Source organism: Solenopsis invicta, chromosome 3, assembly GCF_016802725.1.
Source record: "Solenopsis invicta isolate M01_SB chromosome 3, UNIL_Sinv_3.0, whole genome shotgun sequence".
Classification (NCBI taxonomy): Eukaryota; Metazoa; Arthropoda; class Insecta; order Hymenoptera; family Formicidae; genus Solenopsis; species Solenopsis invicta.
The window spans coordinates 29581796-29604349 of NC_052666.1; the positions used below are offsets into that span (position 1 = coordinate 29581796).

Below are 22554 nucleotides of genomic sequence, written 5' to 3' on the forward strand. Positions count from 1 at the left end.
TGACGTTGGCTAATTAAAATTCTCCTCTTTGCCTCCGTTTTAACGGGGGCTGTATTTTACAATGAGAAACGGACATCAGCGGAGCTGTAATTTACGAATGAACGGACATCGTCCTTTATTCAGCGCTTTCCCATTCCAGATATAGAATGGCTAATTAGAAACGTGAACGAATCTTCGTTATTAAAAAGCCGTCATCTTTATATCACGTATGCGACATTTCAATTTCGGATATTTTTTACTAATTACAAGTTAATGTTTTTTTAATTTTAAAAATTTTTATTAAAAAAATTTACCAAACTAAAATTCACTTTTAATTTTTAAAAAGTTTACTAAAAAGAATTGGAGTTGGTTGCACGATTTTATTTGCGAGAAAACATTTTCGTTGAGAAAAGTTAACTCCAAAATGTTACATCTTTCAGAATATTCATAAAATAACTACTTATAGCAAAATACACATACGTGTGTAATCACGTTAAATTGACGATTATTGGTGTCACTAATTAAAGATTCATCAATAAAGTTTCTATTCATGATGCATTTGCGAAATTACATTTACATTTCATGTCAATCGCTGCAGTCAATACACATCATAAAGCGATCTATCGGTCGAATTTATGCGCAAACTGACCTAAAATATACTTCAGGGGTGTTGAGAACGAGCGAAAATAAATGCATCGCGTCAGGTGCTCGCCTGGATCTATCTTTAGTATGCGCATTCGATAGGTAACTTTCTAGATCAATAAAAATATCCACGTATCCGCAAATGTTTATTTAACAGTTTGAAAATACTCACCGAAATTACTGTGGATTTTAGAGACCTTGATTAAATCGTCTGTAAAGGTCAAAAACATTTCGATCTCGCTCTCCCTGAATGACAAATACAACGTTTTGCAAAGATAATTTACTTCAAAAATAATTTTTTTTTTACAATATGTGATAAAATTATATGATACCCATCAATCTTCATACGTTTTTTTAATCTTATTGTTCACCAACAAGTAACTTTTACATTGCTTAATGCTAATTTGAATTTCAATAATCTGAAATTCAAAACTTCATGTTGGAAGTATAAATTATCACACTATTACCGTAAAAATTTGCAAATCCACTGCTTCAATTCCTCGCTTGATCATAGTTTCTGTTGTACCAATCAACAGTCTCTTTAATCGCTTGTTCAAATGGTGTGAACTGAAAATCGGGTAGGTATTTTCGTAACTTTGCGTTGCTTGCCGTTTTCTTATACTGTCCATCCGCTGCTGACGTGTCATACACCACCTTTCCCTTAAAGTCAAAAGTTTGCGCAAGCGTCTCTGCCACTTGTGCTATAGATTTTTCTTGTGCTTCGTCCACTGAAAATTATTATTCTTTCGCAATTTCCATGATAAAGCTAATCAACGCTAATAATTTGCAATTTTTGCAAAATTTTGCAATGTAAAAATAATAGCAAACACACAAAGCTATTGATAAATATTTACCAAAAAATTATAGAAAAGGAATAAGAAAAATAATACTGTGTCCAAATGAATAATTACCTGACAATATAATGGGTTCCACGGAATCATATTCCCACAGCACCCAAATAATTAATTTTGCTAAGTCTTTGCTATAAATAAATTGCCTCAGAGGTTTGCCAGAACCCAATACAGTGAATACCTTATCTTCTGTATTTCCTTGATAAAAAATACTAACTTGACAATAAATTTAAATGGCATTTATACACAAAAGTTATTTTCATACCATCTTTACACAAGTCGTACAGTCTTCGCATTAACCCAGGTATTACATGACTGGCACTAGGACAAAAATTATCGTGTGGGCCAAAGACATTGCAAGGAATTACACTAGTATACAGTCTCCCATGCTGGTCATAATAACCTCTGTTAGCAATATCTATGAGTCGCTTGGCATAACTGTAACCATAATTCGAAGGATGTGGAGGTCCATTGTGAACCTGGAATACATGTAGTACATATTAATCTACATACACTTGGTATAAGTTAGGATACTTGACATATGTATACTACCATAGTTTCATCTATTGGATAGGAAGTCTTATCAGGAAATATACAAGTAGAAAGACACGAAACAACCTTCACAACATTATACTCATGGGCAGTATGCAGAACATTGTCATTCATGAGTATATTATTCCTCTGCAATGAAAATTAAGAAACAATATTAAAGTTATGGAATATGCGCAAGCAGTGAAAAATATCGCGTCCTTTGAGATATTTACCAAAAAGTCTAAGTTATGTGACATATTGTGAAAGAGACCACCGACCATAGCAGCCAAGTGAATGACATGTGTCGGTCTGTGAGCATCGAATAACCTCCGTGTACTTTCCCTATCGCTGCAAAAGTCATTTTATTAAAGTAAATGTCATGTAAGTAGCATTTTACAATCTCGATAGCAACTCAACCTTTGGTTATCGGTAGTAGCATTTTACAATCTCGATAGCAAATCAACCTTTGGTTATCGGTTTAACCTAACCTTAATTACTCAATTTAACCTACCGCAAATCCGCATCTTTGGATCCAATGAATATCCACTTCTCATTTTTTCTTTTGTCATGCTCGACAAGATCTTGAATGGCTCTACCTACGAGTCCCGTACCGCCGGTTACAAGCACAACATTCATGTCGCATTAAAATAATCCTCAAATCCTATGACAACCATACACAACCATACATACTGAATCGTATTGAATCATTGAATGGTACTGAACAGTACTGAACATTGGACGCAAATGATGGTATATAACATAAGTAGAAAGACAAGGATATGCACTCTCCTGCACTCAAATGGCTTTCGCGCACTGAACGTGATAAACGATATCCAATGAGAGTTCTATAATACATCGCTATAGAGAAAGCGCGACTCTCATTGGATATCGCTCATCGCGTTCAGTGTGTGAGAGGCAGAATTTGAGCAATGGGTGCATTTCCAGATGCGCGATCGCTCACTGAGAGCGTAAGTAGCAATAAGATCATTGGCTGGATCTAAAGGTAAGAATCGTCTTTAATTGCTATTTACGTTCTCAATGAGCGGTCGCGCATCTAGATGCACCCTATGAATTTCGAAACGCAGCCTACATACATGGTGGTTGGCTGCGCATGTGCGAAAAACCCGGCCCGAATCACAAACAACACCGTGACGTGTGCGCCGTGGTGTGTCGTTGGCAGATTGTTCGTCGCAAGTGGTGTTGAGTGGTGTGCACGATGTGGCCCGTAAAGAGGTTATTCTGCTTGTTCCTAATGTTCGCCGGCTCGAATGCCGGCGGCCCGATCCTAGTTTTGCTCGATAATCTCGCAATTAAGGAGACGCACTCGATATTCTTCAAGATGTTGCAAGGTATCTTGCACTTTGTCTATCTTCTCTAATCATCGCCAACATTCGGACCACATCTGTCCTTTGTACCGTTTCTCGCATTTATTACACGTTATTGCAAACGATTGAAACGTAAAATATCGATTTACTTTCATTCATCTCTAGAAACTTATATTATTTATTGTACAAGAAATGTTTTTTGAGTTTTTTGAGTCAAAATTATTTTAGTAAATGTAAAAAAAATTAATATGAACGTTTAGAGTCTAGAAACACTTGTAGCGCTATTGACCGGGTTGGATTGATCTGAGGTTGATTAATAATGTAATCACATGTTGTTTTCTTCGTTTATCAATGTCGTATACTATTGTTATTAATCGATATTGGAATAATTGAATTCACTGCAGGTTTAGTCCACTTAATGCTTTACCTTTTTTGATTAGTCAATTTGTAAAATTTTTTGTTCTAATTGGTTAAATGCTTTGAAGCATTTGTAGCGTCAAATAGACCACAATAAAAAAACATTAGTTTATCAGAAAGGAAAACGAATTTTATTATGAAATAGTGGAACATATTGAAAACAAGGCAACTGATAAAGAAAAAAATGTTTTAGTTAAAATTTATGAGACTAAAGGGAGATAGATAACGATAATCAATTTTTGAAATTTTTAAAAAATTAATTTTTCAAAGTTTAATGAAGATTTTATTTTTTTAAATGGAGTATATGATTATTCTTACATAGGTGATAAGTTCGTCTCTATTCTACATACTAAAGTAAACTATTAATTAATAATAAGATATTTTATTCTTTATTCTAGTATATTTGGACATAAAATTAATTACTTCATTTTCAAGATATTCCACTGTTTCACAATAAAATTTCATCTATTTCAAAAATAAAGCGTTTCTTGACCCATATTCATATGAACTTCTTAAAACATTTTATCAACAGAAATACATATTTAGAATATTTATGTAACATTTATTTACATACTGTAATTTTTTATTATTCCTATTGTTAAGAAGTAGTTGAATAAGTGAAATATAATTGTGATATATATGTATATATATATATATGTATATATATATATATATATATATATATATATATATATATATAAAACAATTAAAATGTATAACATTAAATGGGGAGAAGGTTGAAGGAAGTCAAGACAAAAAGAGGTTTAAATAATTGTTCCTACATAGTAATAAGGAAGTCCAGATTAGAGCATTGACTGGAGTGATATTTTTATAACAAGTTCTTTGTAATATTTATAAGATCTTTATTTGTATCAGTCTTAATGTAATATTGTGACTATTCTGGTTCTATTTAAAAACTGTGTTTTAAGATTGAAAGTAAAGATGCATAGTTTGAAGAATTATAAAATTATATAAAATTACAGAAGAAATATGTATCAATTAATATGATTCTGCTCTGTCTGCCCTTCTCTCCATTTAATTGAATAAATTTGAATGACAGAATTACGTAATATTAATTAATGTTTTAAAATTATTACAGACAGCGGTTATGCATTAACTTTCAAGTCAGCTGACGACGCAACTTTGCAGCTTTCCAAATATGGCGAATATTTGTACGAACATTTGATAATATTTGCACCGACCGTGGAAGAATTTGGCGGTGTCCTAAATGTAGACGCGATAACGGAATTTATAGATGACGGTGGAAATGTTCTACTCGCCGGCTCTTCGCAATCTGGTGATGCTATGCATGAATTGGCTTCTGAATGTGGCTTGGAGGTAGATGAGGAAGGATCCACTGTGATCGATCATATGAACTATGATGTTTCTGACAGCGGCCAGCATACCACTATAGTGGCGGATCCGGCGAATCTAATAGATGCTCCAGTTATCGTTGGAAGCAAGGACATTCCTCCATTATTATATCAGGGAACTGGACTGATTGCAGATACAGATAATCCTTTAATTTTACGCTTATTATCGGCGTCCACTTCAGCATACACCTATTATCCAGATCAACCAGTCAAAGAATATCCACATGGAGTTGGAAAAAATACTTTACTGATAGCAGCTCTGCAGGCAAGAAACAATGCTCGAGTTCTCTTTTCGGGTTCGCTATTTTTCTTCAGTGATGAAGCATTCACCAGCCCTGTTCAAAAAGGACAAGGTAAAAAAATCAAGATTTACTAGCAAAAAGAAGAGAAAATGTATATATTTAAAAATTTTTTAATCAATTTATAGTAACATTGTACTAAAATTTTTAAGCCTTATAACTTGGAAAGTACTTAATGAAAAGTAACTTACTTATAGTATTTTGAAAAGCTTTTGACACCAGCTATTAGATTCTGGAATCAAAAATAGGATGTTCATGATTAATGATTGGACGCGAATGACCCAAAATTCCTTATAAAAATAGCCGAAGTTTTTTGGGTCCGCCATATTGAACCCATCATGTTGAATTTCGAAATTCTAATATATTCGGATTTAGTGACCTCAAAAACCTTGATACTAAAAATGTAGTGAAATTTAAAAAAACTTTTCCAGTGATGGCATGAAAATCTTATTTTCGCTACATTGCGAAAGATTAAATAAAAATTAAAGTTTGATAAAAAATTAATCAATATTTCTAGAATTAAACTTTATACTCGATTGTCGAAAATTTCTATCTGAGATTTAAAAAAGGTTGATTGCTTTGTCAGGTGGTCAAAGATATGAGAAGTCTGGCAATCAAATGGTGGCTAAGGCTATGGCACAATGGGTATTCAAGGAGAACGGTGTTATCCGCGTGTCGTCTGTTCATCATCATCGAATCGGCGAGACGCAGCCGCCAGCCGCGTACACCATTATGGACAACGTGGTATATTCAATCGAAGTTGAAAGGCTGTCTGATGGTAAATGGGTGCCCTACGAGACAAACGATCTGCAGCTGGAATTCGTGCGAATCGATCCGTTTGTGCGTATGACTATGAAACCGGTGGGAAATGGCCGTTATGAAGGCAGGTTCAAAATTCCCGACGTATACGGAGTGTATCAGTTCAAGGTGGATTATACACGTATCGGATTGACGCATCTGTATAGCACCACGCAGGTTTCCGTACGTCCACTGCAGCATACGCAATACGAGCGTTTTATACCAAGCGCTTTTCCATATTACATAAGTGCGTTCTCTATGATGGCCGGCGTGTTTCTTTTCTCTCTTGTACTGTTGCATTACAAAGAAGATACAAAACCAAAGTCCGAATAACGTACCGATGTTTGCGGATTTTATTATCGTGTTCGATTGGGTGGCCTTTTTTAAAGGCTGTAGTATCATTTCCATTTGTTTCTTGAAAAGCGTAATATCATAAGAGAATTTATGAGAGTAAAAATTGAATTGTTAATACTTATTTAAAATCGTTTTATGATTTGTCCTGATATGAATTCGAGTATCAGTGATTATCGAGCAGCACTCTATAAATAATGTAGCGCTATGTCTTAAAAATTGCATTCCTATATGTACGTAATAAGATTTTGTTTACATTTATTATGGTTACATCACGAAAAAAAAATCATGAAAATTTTCATACAGTACATTTGTTCACACATTTATTCAAGAATTAAAGCACTGTATATAAAACGTAGTGTATATAAGATTGTACTAAAAGTTCATAAGAACGAATAAACGCTAAAAATTTTGTACCATCACTTAATTCAATTCGCGAGGCATAGAGTACATTTTTTTTGTGGAATTACAATTGTTTTTTGGCATTGTATTTTTAATATATTTTGAAATATATTTAATATATAATTAGAATTTCATCATTGTTTTTTGGTATTGTATTTTTAATATATTTTGAAATATATTTAATATATAATTAGAATTTCATCAGTCGTCTATAGTGGCATATTAACTCAATCTATTTTCTTATATTTGACAATCTTTCCTCGATAATCCATTTTATCCTTATCAATATCCAATCTTATTGTTAAATAACCGATTGTTACAATATATGTTTTTTTTACAAATAACCGATATATGTATAGCATATTGACGAATTTTGATAAATTAAGAAAAAACTTTACAATATAATTAAAATATAATTTTTAATGTCATGTTTACTTTTTTTGAGACTTTCCTTGAAACTTTCAAAATGTTGAAAGCTGTTGCTTATTGTTACTTTCTTTTCATGAAGCATGTTGGCGTATCGTTATTCGCAGAAATGCTAACAGCAATTTCAGCGTAACCAGGGTGTCTACTACCTGGAAAGTCAAGAATTTGAGACTATGTCCCCTGGAATCAGGGATTTTCCTGAAAATTTTATTTAAGCTTTACAATTTCATTATTGTGTATGATTTGTGAGTTTAATACGTTCTAAGTTCACGCGTTGTTTTCGATGCTATGGTTTTTTTTTATAAATAGAACAAATCGACGCCTACTTAGTAAACATCTACTTCATATCATTGATCCATTTTTGGGATTTTAACTTCAGAACTCACAATACCAAATAATGGGAAAAGACATCGGATTATCCTCACACTAGATTTGGATTTAACTTGTTATAACATGCATTGAAGAGAATCCAAATGTTTGCATTGTGATAGTATATTTATTCATACAATTGTAAAATTATCATTTACGATCAACAGCGAAGGTTCTAAGAGGCATAAATATAATTTTAGTACAATGTTTTTTATGAAGTAAATATATATAATTTAAATTAAAAGAAAGATTCTAAAGAAGATAGCAGATTTTATTTAAAACTTACAAAGATTTTTATAATTAATGAACTATTGTTCGGTAGGGTATCTTGATTTTTTTCAACATAAATCAGAGAATTATTTTTTAATAATAAAATAGATTACTTTCCCTGACGGTCAGCCAGCAAAGCACTTCAAAGCATAATTACTTAAAGAAATCTATCTCCCTTTAATTTCATCTACAAAAGATTCTAATGTAGACGAGATAATGGAAGGAAAAAGACAGAGACGCTGATTCATCGGGAATGTTCTACGCTGGTTGATTCAGAGGACGAATAGTAGAGAAATAGGACAGAAAAAAAGCGCAAAAATAGCATTTTTCTCTTTCGACTTCTGCGGATGTAGAAGTGACAAAAAAATTCCTGTAAAGATTACAAGGCAGCAAAAATTTTGGAAAAACGCGAAGATAAAAAAGAGGAAAAAAAGTGTAGTTTAAAGAAATGAATAAAAATGAGTAAGATAGGGTGAGTCAAGGGAATTAACGTTTGCTGGAGAGGGTGCATGAAAACTCGAGGATAGGGGAGGAAGATCGAACGGCGCTTGCTATGAATGTTAGAAAAGGATAGTTATACGAGTAGTGATGGACTTCATACACTCATGTGTAAATTTCATAATTAAAATTAAAAATAATTGATTATAAATTGTTTCAAATACATTAAAGTTTTAAATATTATTTTACACGTAAAATTATACAAGAGTATGATTTTATATATAAATCAAATTTTTTAAGAATATTTTTATGCAGTAAACTTTGCATTTTTAAAATTGCACTCAATATTTACATGCAATAATTTCTAAACAATACGTGTTTTTTTTATAATAACACTTTCTTTATGATTTCCTCCCTTATTTTTTTATCAATACTTATAGTATTATAATATATTCTTATTCTATGTTTACGTCTTATATGATTTACTTTTAAAATTTTATATATTTTTTTACAAGCAATTAGTTCTATCATGATGATCTTTAAGATTAAATACGATTATGATATTTTCGACAATACTTTTTAATAATCGTTTTGAACACTTTTGTAAAAATATTGAAAAAATTCTAGCGGAGAATAATTACTTTAGTTTCTGAATGAAGTATATTAATTATATATATATGATAAAAATTTTTCGAAATTTTTATATCGAAACATATCTGTCATTAAAATTATATTATAAATAAAATATATTGAATTTTTTAATGATTTTATTTTATATACTAAAATTTGACGTAACACAACTTCCATTGACAGTACTGTAATAATAATGAACTGATTTGATTTAATTTTATAAGTTAATTTTATTTTTATTTTAGTGTTTGCATTCTTTCATTGCTTTATGTTTCTCAATAGACACATACATGTAAATCAAATTTTTTAAGAACATTTTTATGTAATAATTACAACAATTTTTTACAACTAGTCGCAGCGATATTTTTTCTACTTTTTATTATTTATAATGTATGAAACATTTTTGAAAATTATTCTCTTGTTCCATTACTAAAGTTATCAAAATAATTAATTTATTAAATAAGAAAGAGGAATATTGCATTTTTGTACATCAGTAAATTTACGAAATAATTCCATTTGTTCAAAACTCCGATTAGAGTGCAACCAGGCTCTCTCGCTGATCACACGAGGCATTTGTGTGAGGGTAAGTGGAGGGCGGCGGTTCTCCTCTCACGCGTCGCGGCGCGGCGTTTCTAGTCTGCATTGCGCATTCACAGAGGCAGAGGGTATCGTGGCAGCCACCCCGTCGTCGTGCTTTCGTTGTCGCCATCGTCGTCGTTATTACCGTGGCCATCGTTGCCATCGCCGCCATCGAGTCAGATTTAGTAGTGATAAGAAGTCAGCGACAGCAAAGTCATAAAATACAAAATCGAGCAAAATCCGACGATCACCGTGCATCACGAACTCGTAGCATCGCTTTTACTTTAAAACGGTAAGCGAAATTTTTGACCTCCACAATCGCCAAAATTACAAGATCGAATTGACACAAGAATGGCACAAAAAGTCAAGAAAATTCTCGTTCGATTTAATTGAGCCTTTCTTGCTTTGTTTTTAAGGCAATAGATTAAACGATGAATCATTGTGCGAGTGAAAATTATTAGGGGATGTCAATCTCGTTAAAGATTGATTTCACATTATTCACGAAGTCGTGTACAATTTTTCTCGTGACATGATAAAAAGCGTGCTATAATGCAATTATAGTTTCGTAAATCAAAAAAGATTTTAGTAAGCTGATAAGAAAATAAGTAAAATTTTTACATATTATGCTCATTTCATCGACTGTCTTATACGATTAGCATTTTAGCCATTACCTCGCGTTTAAGTCGAATTTAGTAGCATTTAGTAGCGGTCCTAATTTTACACATGCAAGTGATTGTTGGATTTGTATAAGACATGTGATTACTCAATCACAGCGTATACTCATACGCTTGCGTACAGGTTTGTTGTTGTATTTTGATTATATACCGTTGTTTTTTTTTATGTTTCGTAATGGATAGACTTCATAGCAGCAATTTTCACGAATAAAAATTTTTATATATACCCAGACAAAAACATTTTTTTTGTAATTTTTCTGCACATTTCTCCGCTGTTTGTCTCAAAATTAGGTCATTTTGCGCAGAAATATGTGATGAAATTACAGAGAAATTAGCATTATAATGTTATGGCTTTTAATCTATGTTATGATTTTTTTACTTACGAGATAGAAAATTCTCGTGCCTACCTAGTGACAGTGCCTTGTACTGTTCAAAAATTTTCTGTTTTTCTTACATTTCTGTGTAAATAAATTATGTAGAGAAAATGTAAATATGGTCTACCTAAGCTTTACGATCTTTTCTAATTTTTTGCTGAGTACAAAATTAAAAATTGACGGTTATATTCAAAGTAGGAAACATTTCAAAACATTAATTACAAATATGGGACAATATTTATGTGAGTGCAGCAAGGATTTTTAAAAGTACCATTTAGCTCATATTTTGCACATATGCACTCAATCTAATTATATATTTTTTTCATTTTTACAAAAATTAGAATGAATAAAATGATCCAACGTTATATTTACAAGTTTATTAATATACTGACATGTTTAGTGACATATTGATATATAAGAATATATAAAGAAATTTCGTCAACAATCCATTTAGTAAACAATGACTTAACTTTATGGGTAAAATCAATCGAATACTGTTTTAAAGGATCAAAGTCCAGTTTGTGAAGAGTTATTAGATGTATTCTGTGCAACAATCATGATTAACAAGGTTCAATAACAAGTTTTCATTACATTTATATGTATTTATCTATGCATTTTGATTTAAAAATATATATTTAAACAGAGGTAAAAAATTTGTAATGTTTTTTCATTATTTTTTTCTATTCTCCAGTTTCTGATATTTAACATTTATATAACAAAATAATTATAAGAGATAGCAACAAGGTTTTTTCTTTTTTCAATTCAAAATGTCTCTTTTGAAACATTTTTTGAAGATTTAAAATTAGTTAATTATAAAAAAATTAATAATTTATTGAATTTTACGTCACAATATCTCCGCTCGTAGGACACTAAGAGAAAAAAATAAAAATAAAAACACTTATACAATTTATACCCAAACTATCAATTAAGGCCACTCAGAACTTAATCAGTTCAAACATTACTGAGATCCGCTAATCTCGAAAGTTGTGCTGGCTTGCATAAAAAGATATAAAACACTCTTGCGCTCGTTCCTCGCGCTGCGCGAGACACTATCGTGTTTCCTGATACTAAAATACTGATCTTTATTTGTCGCTCTACTGGCAATGTAAACCGTGGATCACATAAGATAAGTCCTTGTAACATCAATAACACACTATTGATACGTAACTAGACAGCACATTATTTCTCTTATTCATTCATCATCAATTTTAATGTAATGTATAATAAGTAGATCATCAATGCGGTTTAGTTATTACATCTTTTCGTTACTTGTAATTAAATAAATATTTTTTTTTAAACATTAAAGATTAAAGATTTTAAATAAATATTTGTACCAGGACACTTTGTAGGTGTATTTGTGTGTGTAAAATAATGAACAAAATTTATAATTTTATCTTTTAAAATGTTCTCCACAATTATAATTATAATTTAACTTTCAGTAGCACATGCAGAATTTGAAAACTCATCCAAATATCATGTGGGGTAGAGCAAATATAGCTATTGTGATCTTTCTTCTGGGATGGTTATGCATTTTCACTCGTGCAGAAGGTATGTTTTTCCGTTTATATACAAGATTCAGTGGAGTAACTACCAAGGGAGCAGAGGAAGCTGCGGCCCCAGGCCCAAGTCGTTAGAACCCTTAAAACTTTATTTTTTTTTTTTTTTATTTACATTATCCGATACCATTTGCCTTAACATTTTATAAGTCGTTTCCAGTAAATCTCTATATCAAAAGATATACAATTAATGCAAAAATATTAAAAACGTTTATATTAGTAACTTTTATTGTAAGGTCCCGGTAAAAAATTGTTCATATATATTAAAATATAAATAATTATACGTAATTATGTATAATGACTGCACATAATTTTATGTAGTCATTACATATAACTGCATATAATTATATATGTATAACTATATATAATAATAAATGAAAATTTTTTTTGCAAAGACTTAACATAATATAAAATTTTTATGGTCAGCGCTACTAAATTTTTTCAGAAATAACTTGATAAAATTTAAGGCAAAAAGATACTTTGTTACTATAATAAGCTAAGAAGTTCGAATGTTCGTGCATGATCCCGTGTCGCGTGCGGAGAATTGCTCTGTGCAAATTATGTGCAATATAAAGTATATAAGTACATAATATATATACTGAAAAGTTTTTAGAGATTTTTGTTTGCATAAAATTTTGCGTAATAATTTATACTTCAAAATCACTGTCTGGGAGTTTTTGAGGTCACTGATTACGAATTCGATGTCAAGAATTCAAAATTTAAAATAGCGAACAAAATTATCAAAATCAATCGCTTGAAACTTGTTATTCAAATGTTTTTCAAGGTCTCTGATTATGAATCCGATGTCAAAAATATAAAATTCGAAATGCCAAATGTAATATGGCGGACTAATATGGCAAACGTAATTTTTAAAGTTTCAAGTGAATTCGGTTAATATTGAAAATTCCACCCGCTATATTGGATCCGCCATTTTAAATTTTATATTATTCATACCGGATTTGTACTCAGCGACCCCAAAACCCTTCGAATAACAAGTTTCACAAAATTATATTCATTAGAAAAAGTACCGCAAAAGGTTAAAATAATTCAATTGACCAGACCTTACCAGACTACGATTAATAAATAGATTATTTTAAACTTTACAACTTTTGTTTAAAATATTTTTCTCAGAAATGCTTAGTTTTCAAGATATAAGAAGTTTGTGATATTTTGTACATTCTTTATATGATATATAAATATATAAAACATATATGTGTATCACTAGACCCAAAAGAATTAAAATATGAAATATAATATCCTTGGATCGATTATAAATAATGAAAAAACTGACATCATCAGCTAGCAACGCTGAGGTATCATTGGCCGGAACTGAAGCGGAAACCATTCTTGAGCGAGCGGCTACGTGGTTATGGAGTCAACGGGATAAGGATGCCGGTTGGGGTAATGACACACATCGAGTACTTTTGGTTCTTCGTTTGGCCAATCTCTCTCATGATGATAACATCGCTCCACCGGCACCGCTTGAATTGCAACTTATTGCTAAACAAATGGAACTGGAAATAGTGCTTTTGCTCTGGAGGTAAAAACTTTTAATAATTTTTCTGACGTGTGATAATTTCATCATTCAACACAATTATTTTTGTAGAAAAATACTTCCTTTGTTTGCTCTTAAAAAAAATGGGTTTTGTATTTTCCTTTTTATTTAATTGTGCATTTAAAAATAAATTTCATTTTTTCGATATTTTTGTTACTGAAAACAAAGTCGCAAATAAAATTGTTCTATCATGTCATATTTCCAGTAAACAATTATTAGCAAATTAAGTTGACATCAAACTCGCTCAAAAATTGGCAAAACCGTAACTTGTCAATAAGTTGTATCAATAAGTTCGTCTTTTGGTGGCAAATCTTGAATACACAATCAGACAACAAATTATCATAATATATAATAAATATTGAATAATTGTAGTAATTTTTTTCTTTGTATTAAATAAGTTTGTCTTTTTAATTTATTATCAATTTTTTAAACTTTTAATGTATGTACGCGTCAAAGAATGTATTTTTACGCCATATATCAGGTATAAATTTTTTCATATTAAATGCTCTTATATGAATTGTTTGCCACCGCTAATGTTTACAGACATCGGGAAATTGGGTTTTCTCCAGTACAACTGGCACGTTACACTTTGGCTTTGAATGCGATGTGCATGGACCCGAGACAGTTCCATGGTCACGATTTAATTGGTACATTACAACATCATGAACCGCCGACTGATTACGATTTTGCGCTGACTACGCTTGCAGCATGCAGTGCGCAAGCACACGTGCGTAAACGTCAGATGCGCCGTCTCTTAGATATCGCGAATGCTGCAAGGGATCATAACGTCGGTGAGTTGTCTTTTATTTATTTAAAAACTTATGTACAATATTAAGATGCTCATTAGCATTAGTATTATTAAATTTCTTGTGAATTTAATTCTTTACATTATACACATATTAGTTTCAATTTAGGACTGTATTTTAAGATCAATAAATATGAGACACGTAATATGCATGAATTAAAGTAATAATAATAGTGTAAGGAAGTGGATGGAATTAAAATAATCCTTAAGAGGATGCTAAAGTACCACGAATTACCGACATTTACAGTGCATTAAATATTTTTGGATTGGCTTTACAGAATCACAAAAACTTTTTAGAATTGAAATACGCGTAAAAAGAAAGGGTGCTCAGGTCAATTTTATAAGAAAATCGAACAAAAATTTAATAAATCATTAAAAATTCACTCGTATAGCCGTCACCTGAGGTTAACTTTACCTTAATACAGAAGTTGTGTAGCTCGTGCGTACAAAATGATAGTAGAGCACCCTTCAGAAAACATGCACGAATAACACTGACCTTGCAAAGTTACGATTGAACGCCTAACAAAAAAGATACGCTAATGTGCTTTTACCACGCGCATATTTCGCTCAGCGAAGCTGAACTGTCATAAACAGAGCAATATGGAGCCCAACAGTAGTTGATAGGACTTTTCGCAGATGGCGAAATAATCAAAAAACAAAGACAGATCTATGCAATGGACAAAGAGCAATAGCCTGGTCTTGCTCGAAAAATAATCTACAGTGATCTGTAGGACCGACGTCGAGGAAGTTCTTCTGTTACTTTAGCATCCTCTTAACGTCACGTAGATCTATAAAGTACTCTGTGATTTTCCGCTCGTTTTCGAAATTAGCTCATTAAACCTAGCTCAGTATTATATATGAGTATATAATAGCCTATAAGACTGCTCACCCTCTTTTCCACTATAACTATAAGAAATACATAATCTGTATCTTTTATAAGCAAGTGCAGGATAGTGACACAAGATATACAGGCTGTCTTGACTTTTTTCCGTAGTTTATAGTCTTTTTGGTCGACAAATCCAAAATTATATTAATGTGCTCTGAAGGTATCGTAGGAAAGCTAATTCTCATTTTCAGTCTATTCTTGTTTATTGCTGACAACTCTTTTGTTCTATTTGTCATGGAATCACTCATCTCATGCTCATCTGTTTGGATCGTCGTTCAGGAGCCGACTTGCTACCTTAAGGAGCTCTAATACTCCTGTTTTAACCATCTTTTTATAACTTTTCTTCCGATGACAAAAGAGACGCTGATGGTCTGTGAAGCTGGATCCATTTGAATCCCCAGCTTTGCCAACCAATCCATCGTCTCGTTACCCTAGTGTTCAGAAATCCAGAGTAAGGTCATGTTGCTTTAGTTTTGTCAGCACTTGCATACAGTCTTAAATTAGACAAGTCTATAGAAGTCTTAACAAATGCTCCAATAGCTGCTCTGCGATCTGAACAGAGCGATCTAACAAGCACCGAATGTTTCCCTGTGGACAACTCCCAGTCGCAAACTTCAGAGTTTCTTCATGACTGATAATTAAATTTTTATCCATCAGCATATCTTGTATTTAGTCTACGAGTGCCTGGTGGATTGCTTCTACGATTGTTTCATTTGAGATGCTATTGAAAGCTCTTGCTAATGTCAATGAAAACTCCTATTGCAAGTATTTTGTTTCCAGTTGTACTTCAACCCCATTCACAAAATGACGTAGTGCAGTATCTGTCGACTTACCCTATAGATTTCCCGTGCACGTTACCAAAGTTTTTTTGTCAATTTTATAAATGTATAAATTCCATATCTTTATTTTGTTCTGAACTATGCTTGGAAATGCTCGTAAACAAATTTTTACTAATAATGAGTAAAATTTCTAGATACTATTGCGATGTTGATTCTGGCGCTGCGGTGTATCGTTCAGGATCATCGGCATCGTAATCTTCATCACATCGTTCGTAAACCGTCGATGGAGCTGGCGCGACAGCAAAGGCATGATGGCAGTTTTGGCGACCTGCGCAATACTGTATTGGTAATGCAAGCATTAGAGGAAGTTGAGAATGAACCGGCAGATAACTGGAACAGATCTGCAGCTTTAACCTGGCTAATCAATCAACAACGACCAGATGGTTCTTTTCACGGCAATGTTCATGCCACTGCCGAAGCGATGTTAGGAGTTGCGCCGCGTGGATTGGCCAGCATTCGAGCTCTAGACTGTGGACAGAATTTGTCGGATAATACGCCACCTCGTCTAACTACAAGCAACGGTAAATCATTTATTATTATAAAATATTAATTATTTACTTTTATACCTTGAACAAGAACTATAATTTTGACTACAGGTAAATTAAATGTAGAGTTGGTAGTCTTAGTATTTTAATTACGAAAATCTCTTTTAATCCTTGTAACCAATTTCTTTATAAGTCCGTAAATGGTCATATCAAGGTTTTAGTACTGAAATAATGGTTCTTGTGTGATTTTTAAATTTTCTAATCTTCTAAACTGTGCGCTATTACTTCCGATTCCAAACACATATTTTATTAAATTATGTAATATGTTAGTGCAATTTCTGCCTCGAAATAAATAGAATAAACAAAATAAATTTTTTGTAAGTTGCAGATATTGGGACATCCGATAACCATAGCGAGATTTCTTTGTCATCAGACATGTCGGGAAATAATACAAATAATATAGATACTACGCTAACCACGGGCACCGTGGCGCCAGTGCTCGTAAATGTATCGTATACATTGTGGGTCGGCAGCAATGTAAACGAAACATACAATTTGACAGTGACTGCACCCAAAAACGAAACTTTCTACAGTGTGATGCTATTGGCAGCAAGCATGTCTTCCCATTTTCAATTTAGCGCGTCCGAATGGCCTAATGGTCATTATGTTCACACACTGGCTGGCTACAAAGAGGAACCTATGTCCTATCACTACTGGTTACTTTATAGATTGCCTTCGCCGCCAGAATCATCTTCGCCACCTGGAAATCAACTGGTTGCACCTGGAGGTATGAATTTCTTACTCAAAATTTTTTATAATAATAATTTCTAAATGTTAATACCATGAACCCTAGAATGGTTATATCTATTTTTGCACTCTTAAAAGATTTAGTGGGCTTTAAATGAACCCCATTCTTTATCATAGTGTAAAATGCTTTATATGCGTTATACATATAACGTACAATAAGTCAACCTCTTCATCTTTTAATAAAGAAGAGAATGAAATTTCATTATTTTAACCGGAAGTTGGTTAAAAACTGTTTAAAGGAAAAATGTGCAGATAAAATGTAAAAATAAATTTTTTATTAAACAATTGCTAACTTTTTTCTAATTAACTGATTTTAAATCTTCAAAAAAAGTTTTAATTGGGCTTTGGGACATCTAGGCCAACTCAGTAACGTAATTTGAAAATTCTCTTGGGATACAAATGCATCTCAAATACCATTCTAAGGTTAACGAAAAATTATACAATAACTAATAGTAATAACAGTAACAATAAATATTGGCCGGTATTCATAATCGGTTTTTATATTTAAGACTATTTTGAGTTTTGTTCTAACAAAGGAAACCCGGCAAGAACGGATCATCGATTTTAATCAAATTTTATAGGTGTGTAATGTTCACTCAAATCTTTACTGTAGTAAAGCCGTAAGTTGCGGAAATTAGGCATTTTCGAAGAAGTGACGATAATAATTACATATTTTTAGTACCTATAGTATCGTTACAGAAGAACGATTATCAAGTCAGCGACGTTAGCATGCGGCGTTAGTGCGTTAACTGCAACGTTCAGGGTCCCAGGTTCGATTTATATTAAATAAGTAAAAACGATTTAAAAATTATTACAACAATTTAAAAATATAAGATTTAAATAAAAAAGTCTCATCCACGTGGATCAAACCCTGGGATTCGAGTGTAGCAGTCCTATAGGTACTATAGGTACTGGAAATATTTAATTATTATCATTTTCTCGAGAATGCCTAATTTCTGCAACTTACGGCTTTATTACAGTAAAGGTTAGAGTGACTGAATACAACACATCCGTAAAATTTTATTAAAATCGATGGTCCCGTGGCCCTTGAGAGTATAAAATCATGTTTTCATCAATATTAATAAAGTGTACTGTTAGGTTTCCAAAAATTAAGGGAGGGTGTGTGTCACTTTAAAAAGTTACTTGTGTCGGCATTGACAACTTTTCTCTATTATACATTTACATTTAATGTAAAAATATTTTTTAATAAAAAATTTATTTGTAGAAAAATTTAATTAGACAATATGTAGCAACAAGCATATTAACTTATCAGTAATTTTGCTATTTCTCCGTGTTTACAGGTGTTGATAACTTGCAGATTAGCGAAGGAGAACATTATCTTTTCTGGTATAAGAAGCTATGAAGTATACAACGAAAAGAACAGAGCACAAAATAAATTGTAATGAAAAGAAACTAACATAAGAAAAAGGATGAATACTTCGAAGAATACAAAGAGGAAAGTGAATAAAGAAAGCGATAATTATACAAATATGGGAAAAAGAGCAAAGGAGAGAAAATTGATGAGTGAAGTGAATGAATAAATAAATGAATGACTGAATGAATGGATGAACGAATGATTGAACGAATGAAGGAACTGGATGATGTAATGAGCAGAAGAGAGAATAAGTTAAGAATGAATGAGTAGAGCGAATGAAAGCGAGGAAGAGAGGGAGAGAGAGAGAGTGAGAGAGGAAGGGTGAGAGAGAGAGAGAGAGAGAGAGAGTGAGAGAGGAAGGGTGAGAGAGAGAGAGAGAGAGAGAGAGAGAGAGAGAGAGAGAGAGAGAGAGATCTCGAAAGCGAGATTCAGTATTCACTGCCATCGCTATTATCGACACTTTAAAAAAGTTTCATTACATTAATTCGAAATAAAGGATTAGAATCTAATCATTAGATGAAGGAAAATATGTAGACGTAGATATTTATAGGTACATTAAATTGGCAATGATTTTTCATTAGTGATTACTTGAACTTGAAGGATCTGGTAAAATAAACATATGGATTGCTAGGTCAATATCAAGACACGTACATAAAAACTATATATATATATATATATATATATATATATATATATATATATATAACAATTCTGTTAACACGTTGAATGCCGTAATTAGTGTTAAGATTCGATAACAAACGTATAATAATTGAATTTAGACTAACATATTCTTTGAACACTTTTATGTGATCAGAATAACATAATAACAATTATATATCATAACAGGATCCTAAACTGATGGAATTATTGATATTTTTTTTTGGTTAATTTCTTCAAATTGATTTTGTAAAGTTTAAAATCTTTTACGCAATTAAAGTATGGAAAAATAAAAAAGGGGCAACAAGCGAATTTCATGCTAATAACAAAAAGATTTCTTAAACTTTTAAAAAATGTAATGTGTTAAAAATTTTTTTATTTTTTAACATGAAATATTTATTCCCTTTCTTTTTATTCATATTTTAAATGTGTAAAACAATTTAGAAGTGAAGTCTTAGTAAGGTTAATTTAAAGATAAGAAAAGTTGGGGGAAAGTGCCATAACTTAAGCCTTTCTTCAGGAAGCATGTTATGAAATCAAGTGACAAAAAATCAATATAATATTCTTGAAATCCTCATTTCTTTATACAAATAGAATAATTAAATTTTAACATTTTAAATTTTTGAGAAAAAAGAATTAAATAAGTCACGAAAAACTGGCATCTCCCCTAACATATTGATAAGTGAGGTTGATAGATAAGATGCCACCTCCTATGAAAAAAATGTCAACTATTTAAATAGTACGACTTAATAGAAACTTACTTTTGCTTATCTATAGTAGACAATCAAGTTAAAAATTATAAAAACACAAAAATAAATATGATAAAATGTAAATTGGTAATTTATGAAGCAACTTCTTATACTTTCATATTTTTATAGATTTAAGCATTTATTTCATAAATTTATTTCATAAATTTAAATTGTGTAGAATTATACAAAACATACAAAATTTCAATTTTATATCATTTTAATGAAAGTGTTAAACTCGAATAATTATTACAAATATGTTATTGGACCGATAGTGTAACAACACAATGATAGTAAGAAAGCTTTCTTCGGTTGCAGCTAGATCTTAGTGCTTATATTTATTTGTGTGATTTTATATACTTCTCCGAATTCTCTTCCTCACAGTTTTTTCAGGGGAGAATGGGTATATAGATGCAAATCAGCATCAATTATTATATTAAATTAATCAATTTAATATAAATAATGATATTACTAATTCTTATTCGACATGCTGTGTTATGACCAAAATTAATTCGGCGCACATTCTAGTTGAATTCGGAGAAGTATATAAATCACACAAATAAATATAAGCACTAAAATCTAGCTGCGACCAAAGAAGGCTTTCTTACTATCATCGAATAATTATGTTTTATATAAACTGGCATCTATATCCTAAATTCTAAAAGTGACCATGATTTTTCCCAGCTTTTTTATCGGCAGCGTCGTAAAATAGTACTATATTCTGTGCTATGTAGTACCAATTTTGAAAATGTATGTAGTGTACGAGAATTTTGACCAGAGAAGAGTGGCCATTCCAGGAGAAAATATTTTTCTGCAATTCTTGTTCACATTTCTTCTCTGATTTCTTTGTCTCAAAATTGGCGTACTCTGCGCAAAAATTGCGCAGAAATATGTAATAAAATTAGCAGAAAAATGTTAGTAAAATTTCAACATAATTTTAGTATGAAAATAGTCATAAAAATTCAAACTTTAATTAAATGTCGATGAAACTATTAAACATATTTTTTATTTGGAGTTTAATTTTGGGGACTTGCTTTCAAAAAATACTCTTGTCAAGACAAGAATAAAAAATCACATAATGTTATGGCTTTTATTCTACTATATAATTTTTCACTTACGAGATATAAAACTCTCGTGTCCACCTAGCGGCAGTGCCGCATACTTCTCGCAAATTTTCTGTTTTTCTTACATTTCTTCGCAAATAGGTTTTGCAGAGAAAATGCAAAAAAATTTCTTTTCAATCATCCAATCAAAATTTAACCGCCACTACAGTATAAGTAAGAACAGTATAAGCAAGGACAGTAAGTTCACTCCGTCACAAAACGCGGAAAAAGTTGTCTTTCGCACATGACCAAGTAGCACAACCAGCATGGCGGTTAAATTCTGATTGGACGCTTCCAGCATATGGCGTTATCAACCCGACTCAGGTTGAGTTAAACCACTGTGCTCGAAAACGCTATTGAATCCGCACACCACGCACACCAGCAATATAGTGATCTTGTAGTCATCAAATCAAAGATGCCAACACGAGGTGAACCTATTGTTCTTACTTCTACTGTACCGCCACAGTGCTGGTTGTTACTCAGTCATGCGCAAAGAACAATTTTTTTTCGCGTTTTATATTGAAGTAAATCTACTGTTCCTTCTTATACTGTAACAAGATCGTGGACATAGCCCAGAGGAGAACCATAAAATCGCAGATATTACCGATGTGATCATGGATATTGAACGTAGTTCTGTCGATGTTTTATGATAGAGGCGCTTCTAACAGCGTACAGTAGCGGTAATAAATGCCTTCCCGGTGCATATCCATATGCGCATGCGTTCATATAGGATATATTACGGACATGATATAAAAAGATACGGGAAAAAGACCACCACAGTATATGTGACTGCACGGGAAAGGCATTAATCAGCATTAATGACCGCTCGTGTAACAACTAAACTGTGGGCATAACCAATCTCAGGCTTCTCTCTATTTTAATGGTCCCACAAAAAAAACCGGAATGACCGCTCTCAGGTTTCTCTCTACTCAAATGTTAGGAAATTTCACTGCAGTTTGTACACATATAACAATTTCACAAAATATAACTCGGATGTGACTATCGTAAAACA

At 32.0% G+C, this 22554-nt stretch overlaps 3 protein-coding genes across 5 annotated transcripts; 2 read left to right on the top strand and 1 right to left on the bottom strand.

Annotated features, from left to right (window-relative positions):
• Positions 1 to 885: 885 nt before the first annotated feature.
• LOC105199444 (probable GDP-L-fucose synthase) lies at positions 886 to 2769 on the bottom strand. The gene is made up of 6 exons (XM_011166579.3): positions 2515 to 2769; positions 2237 to 2351; positions 2025 to 2153; positions 1738 to 1951; positions 1533 to 1670; positions 886 to 1349 (listed from the first exon to the last, which is right to left on the bottom strand). The coding sequence occupies exons 1-6, from the start codon at positions 2637 to 2639 to the stop codon at positions 1114 to 1116; spliced, it is 957 nt and encodes a 318-aa protein (XP_011164881.1). The 5' UTR covers positions 2640 to 2769; the 3' UTR covers positions 886 to 1113.
• A 368-nt stretch (positions 2770 to 3137) lies between these two features.
• Positions 3138 to 7105, top strand: LOC105199445 (dolichyl-diphosphooligosaccharide--protein glycosyltransferase 48 kDa subunit). The gene is made up of 3 exons (XM_011166580.3): positions 3138 to 3352; positions 4845 to 5471; positions 6004 to 7105. Exons 1-3 carry the CDS (start codon positions 3220 to 3222, stop codon positions 6546 to 6548), a joined length of 1305 nt encoding a protein of 434 aa, XP_011164882.1. The 5' UTR covers positions 3138 to 3219; the 3' UTR covers positions 6549 to 7105.
• Positions 7106 to 9729: 2624 nt separating this feature from the next.
• LOC105194380 (uncharacterized protein CG3556) lies at positions 9730 to 20526 on the top strand. Of its 3 annotated transcripts, none has more exons than XM_026133911.2 (7): positions 9730 to 9972; positions 12168 to 12276; positions 13584 to 13824; positions 14383 to 14630; positions 16504 to 16890; positions 17237 to 17641; positions 18963 to 20526. In XM_026133911.2, exons 2-7 carry the CDS (start codon positions 12174 to 12176, stop codon positions 19022 to 19024), a joined length of 1446 nt encoding a protein of 481 aa, XP_025989696.1. In that variant the 5' UTR covers positions 9730 to 9972; positions 12168 to 12173; the 3' UTR covers positions 19025 to 20526. The 3 variants fall into 3 exon arrangements, with proteins under 3 accessions (XP_025989696.1, XP_025989698.1, XP_025989697.1); XM_026133913.2 differs by having other exon boundaries at positions 17243 to 17641; XM_026133912.2 differs by having other exon boundaries at positions 9731 to 9972; positions 12171 to 12276.
• Positions 20527 to 22554: the final 2028 nt, after the last annotated feature.

What these genes read in the sequence shown, in the direction of transcription:
- LOC105199444 (XM_011166579.3), bottom strand. Translation starts at nt 2,639, where the DNA reads ATGAATGTTGTGCTTGTAACCGGCGGTACGGGACTCGTAGGTAGAGCC. An exon ending in TCCAAAGATGCGGATTTGCG is followed by an intron (nt 2,352 to 2,514) that starts GTAGGTTAAATT and finishes TGACTTTTGCAG; the next exon opens with CGATAGGGAAAGTACACGGA. An exon ending in ATCCAATAGATGAAACTATG is followed by an intron (nt 1,952 to 2,024) that starts GTAGTATACATA and finishes CATGTATTCCAG; the next exon opens with GTTCACAATGGACCTCCACA.
- LOC105199445 (XM_011166580.3), top strand. Translation starts at nt 3,220, where the DNA reads ATGTGGCCCGTAAAGAGGTTATTCTGCTTGTTCCTAATGTTCGCCGGC. An exon ending in ATTCTTCAAGATGTTGCAAG is followed by an intron (nt 3,353 to 4,844) that starts GTATCTTGCACT and finishes AAATTATTACAG; the next exon opens with ACAGCGGTTATGCATTAACT. An exon ending in CCCTGTTCAAAAAGGACAAG is followed by an intron (nt 5,472 to 6,003) that starts GTAAAAAAATCA and finishes TTGCTTTGTCAG; the next exon opens with GTGGTCAAAGATATGAGAAG.
- LOC105194380 (XM_026133911.2), top strand. Translation starts at nt 12,174, where the DNA reads ATGCAGAATTTGAAAACTCATCCAAATATCATGTGGGGTAGAGCAAAT. An exon ending in ATAGTGCTTTTGCTCTGGAG is followed by an intron (nt 13,825 to 14,382) that starts GTAAAAACTTTT and finishes TAATGTTTACAG; the next exon opens with ACATCGGGAAATTGGGTTTT. An exon ending in TGCAAGGGATCATAACGTCG is followed by an intron (nt 14,631 to 16,503) that starts GTGAGTTGTCTT and finishes TAAAATTTCTAG; the next exon opens with ATACTATTGCGATGTTGATT.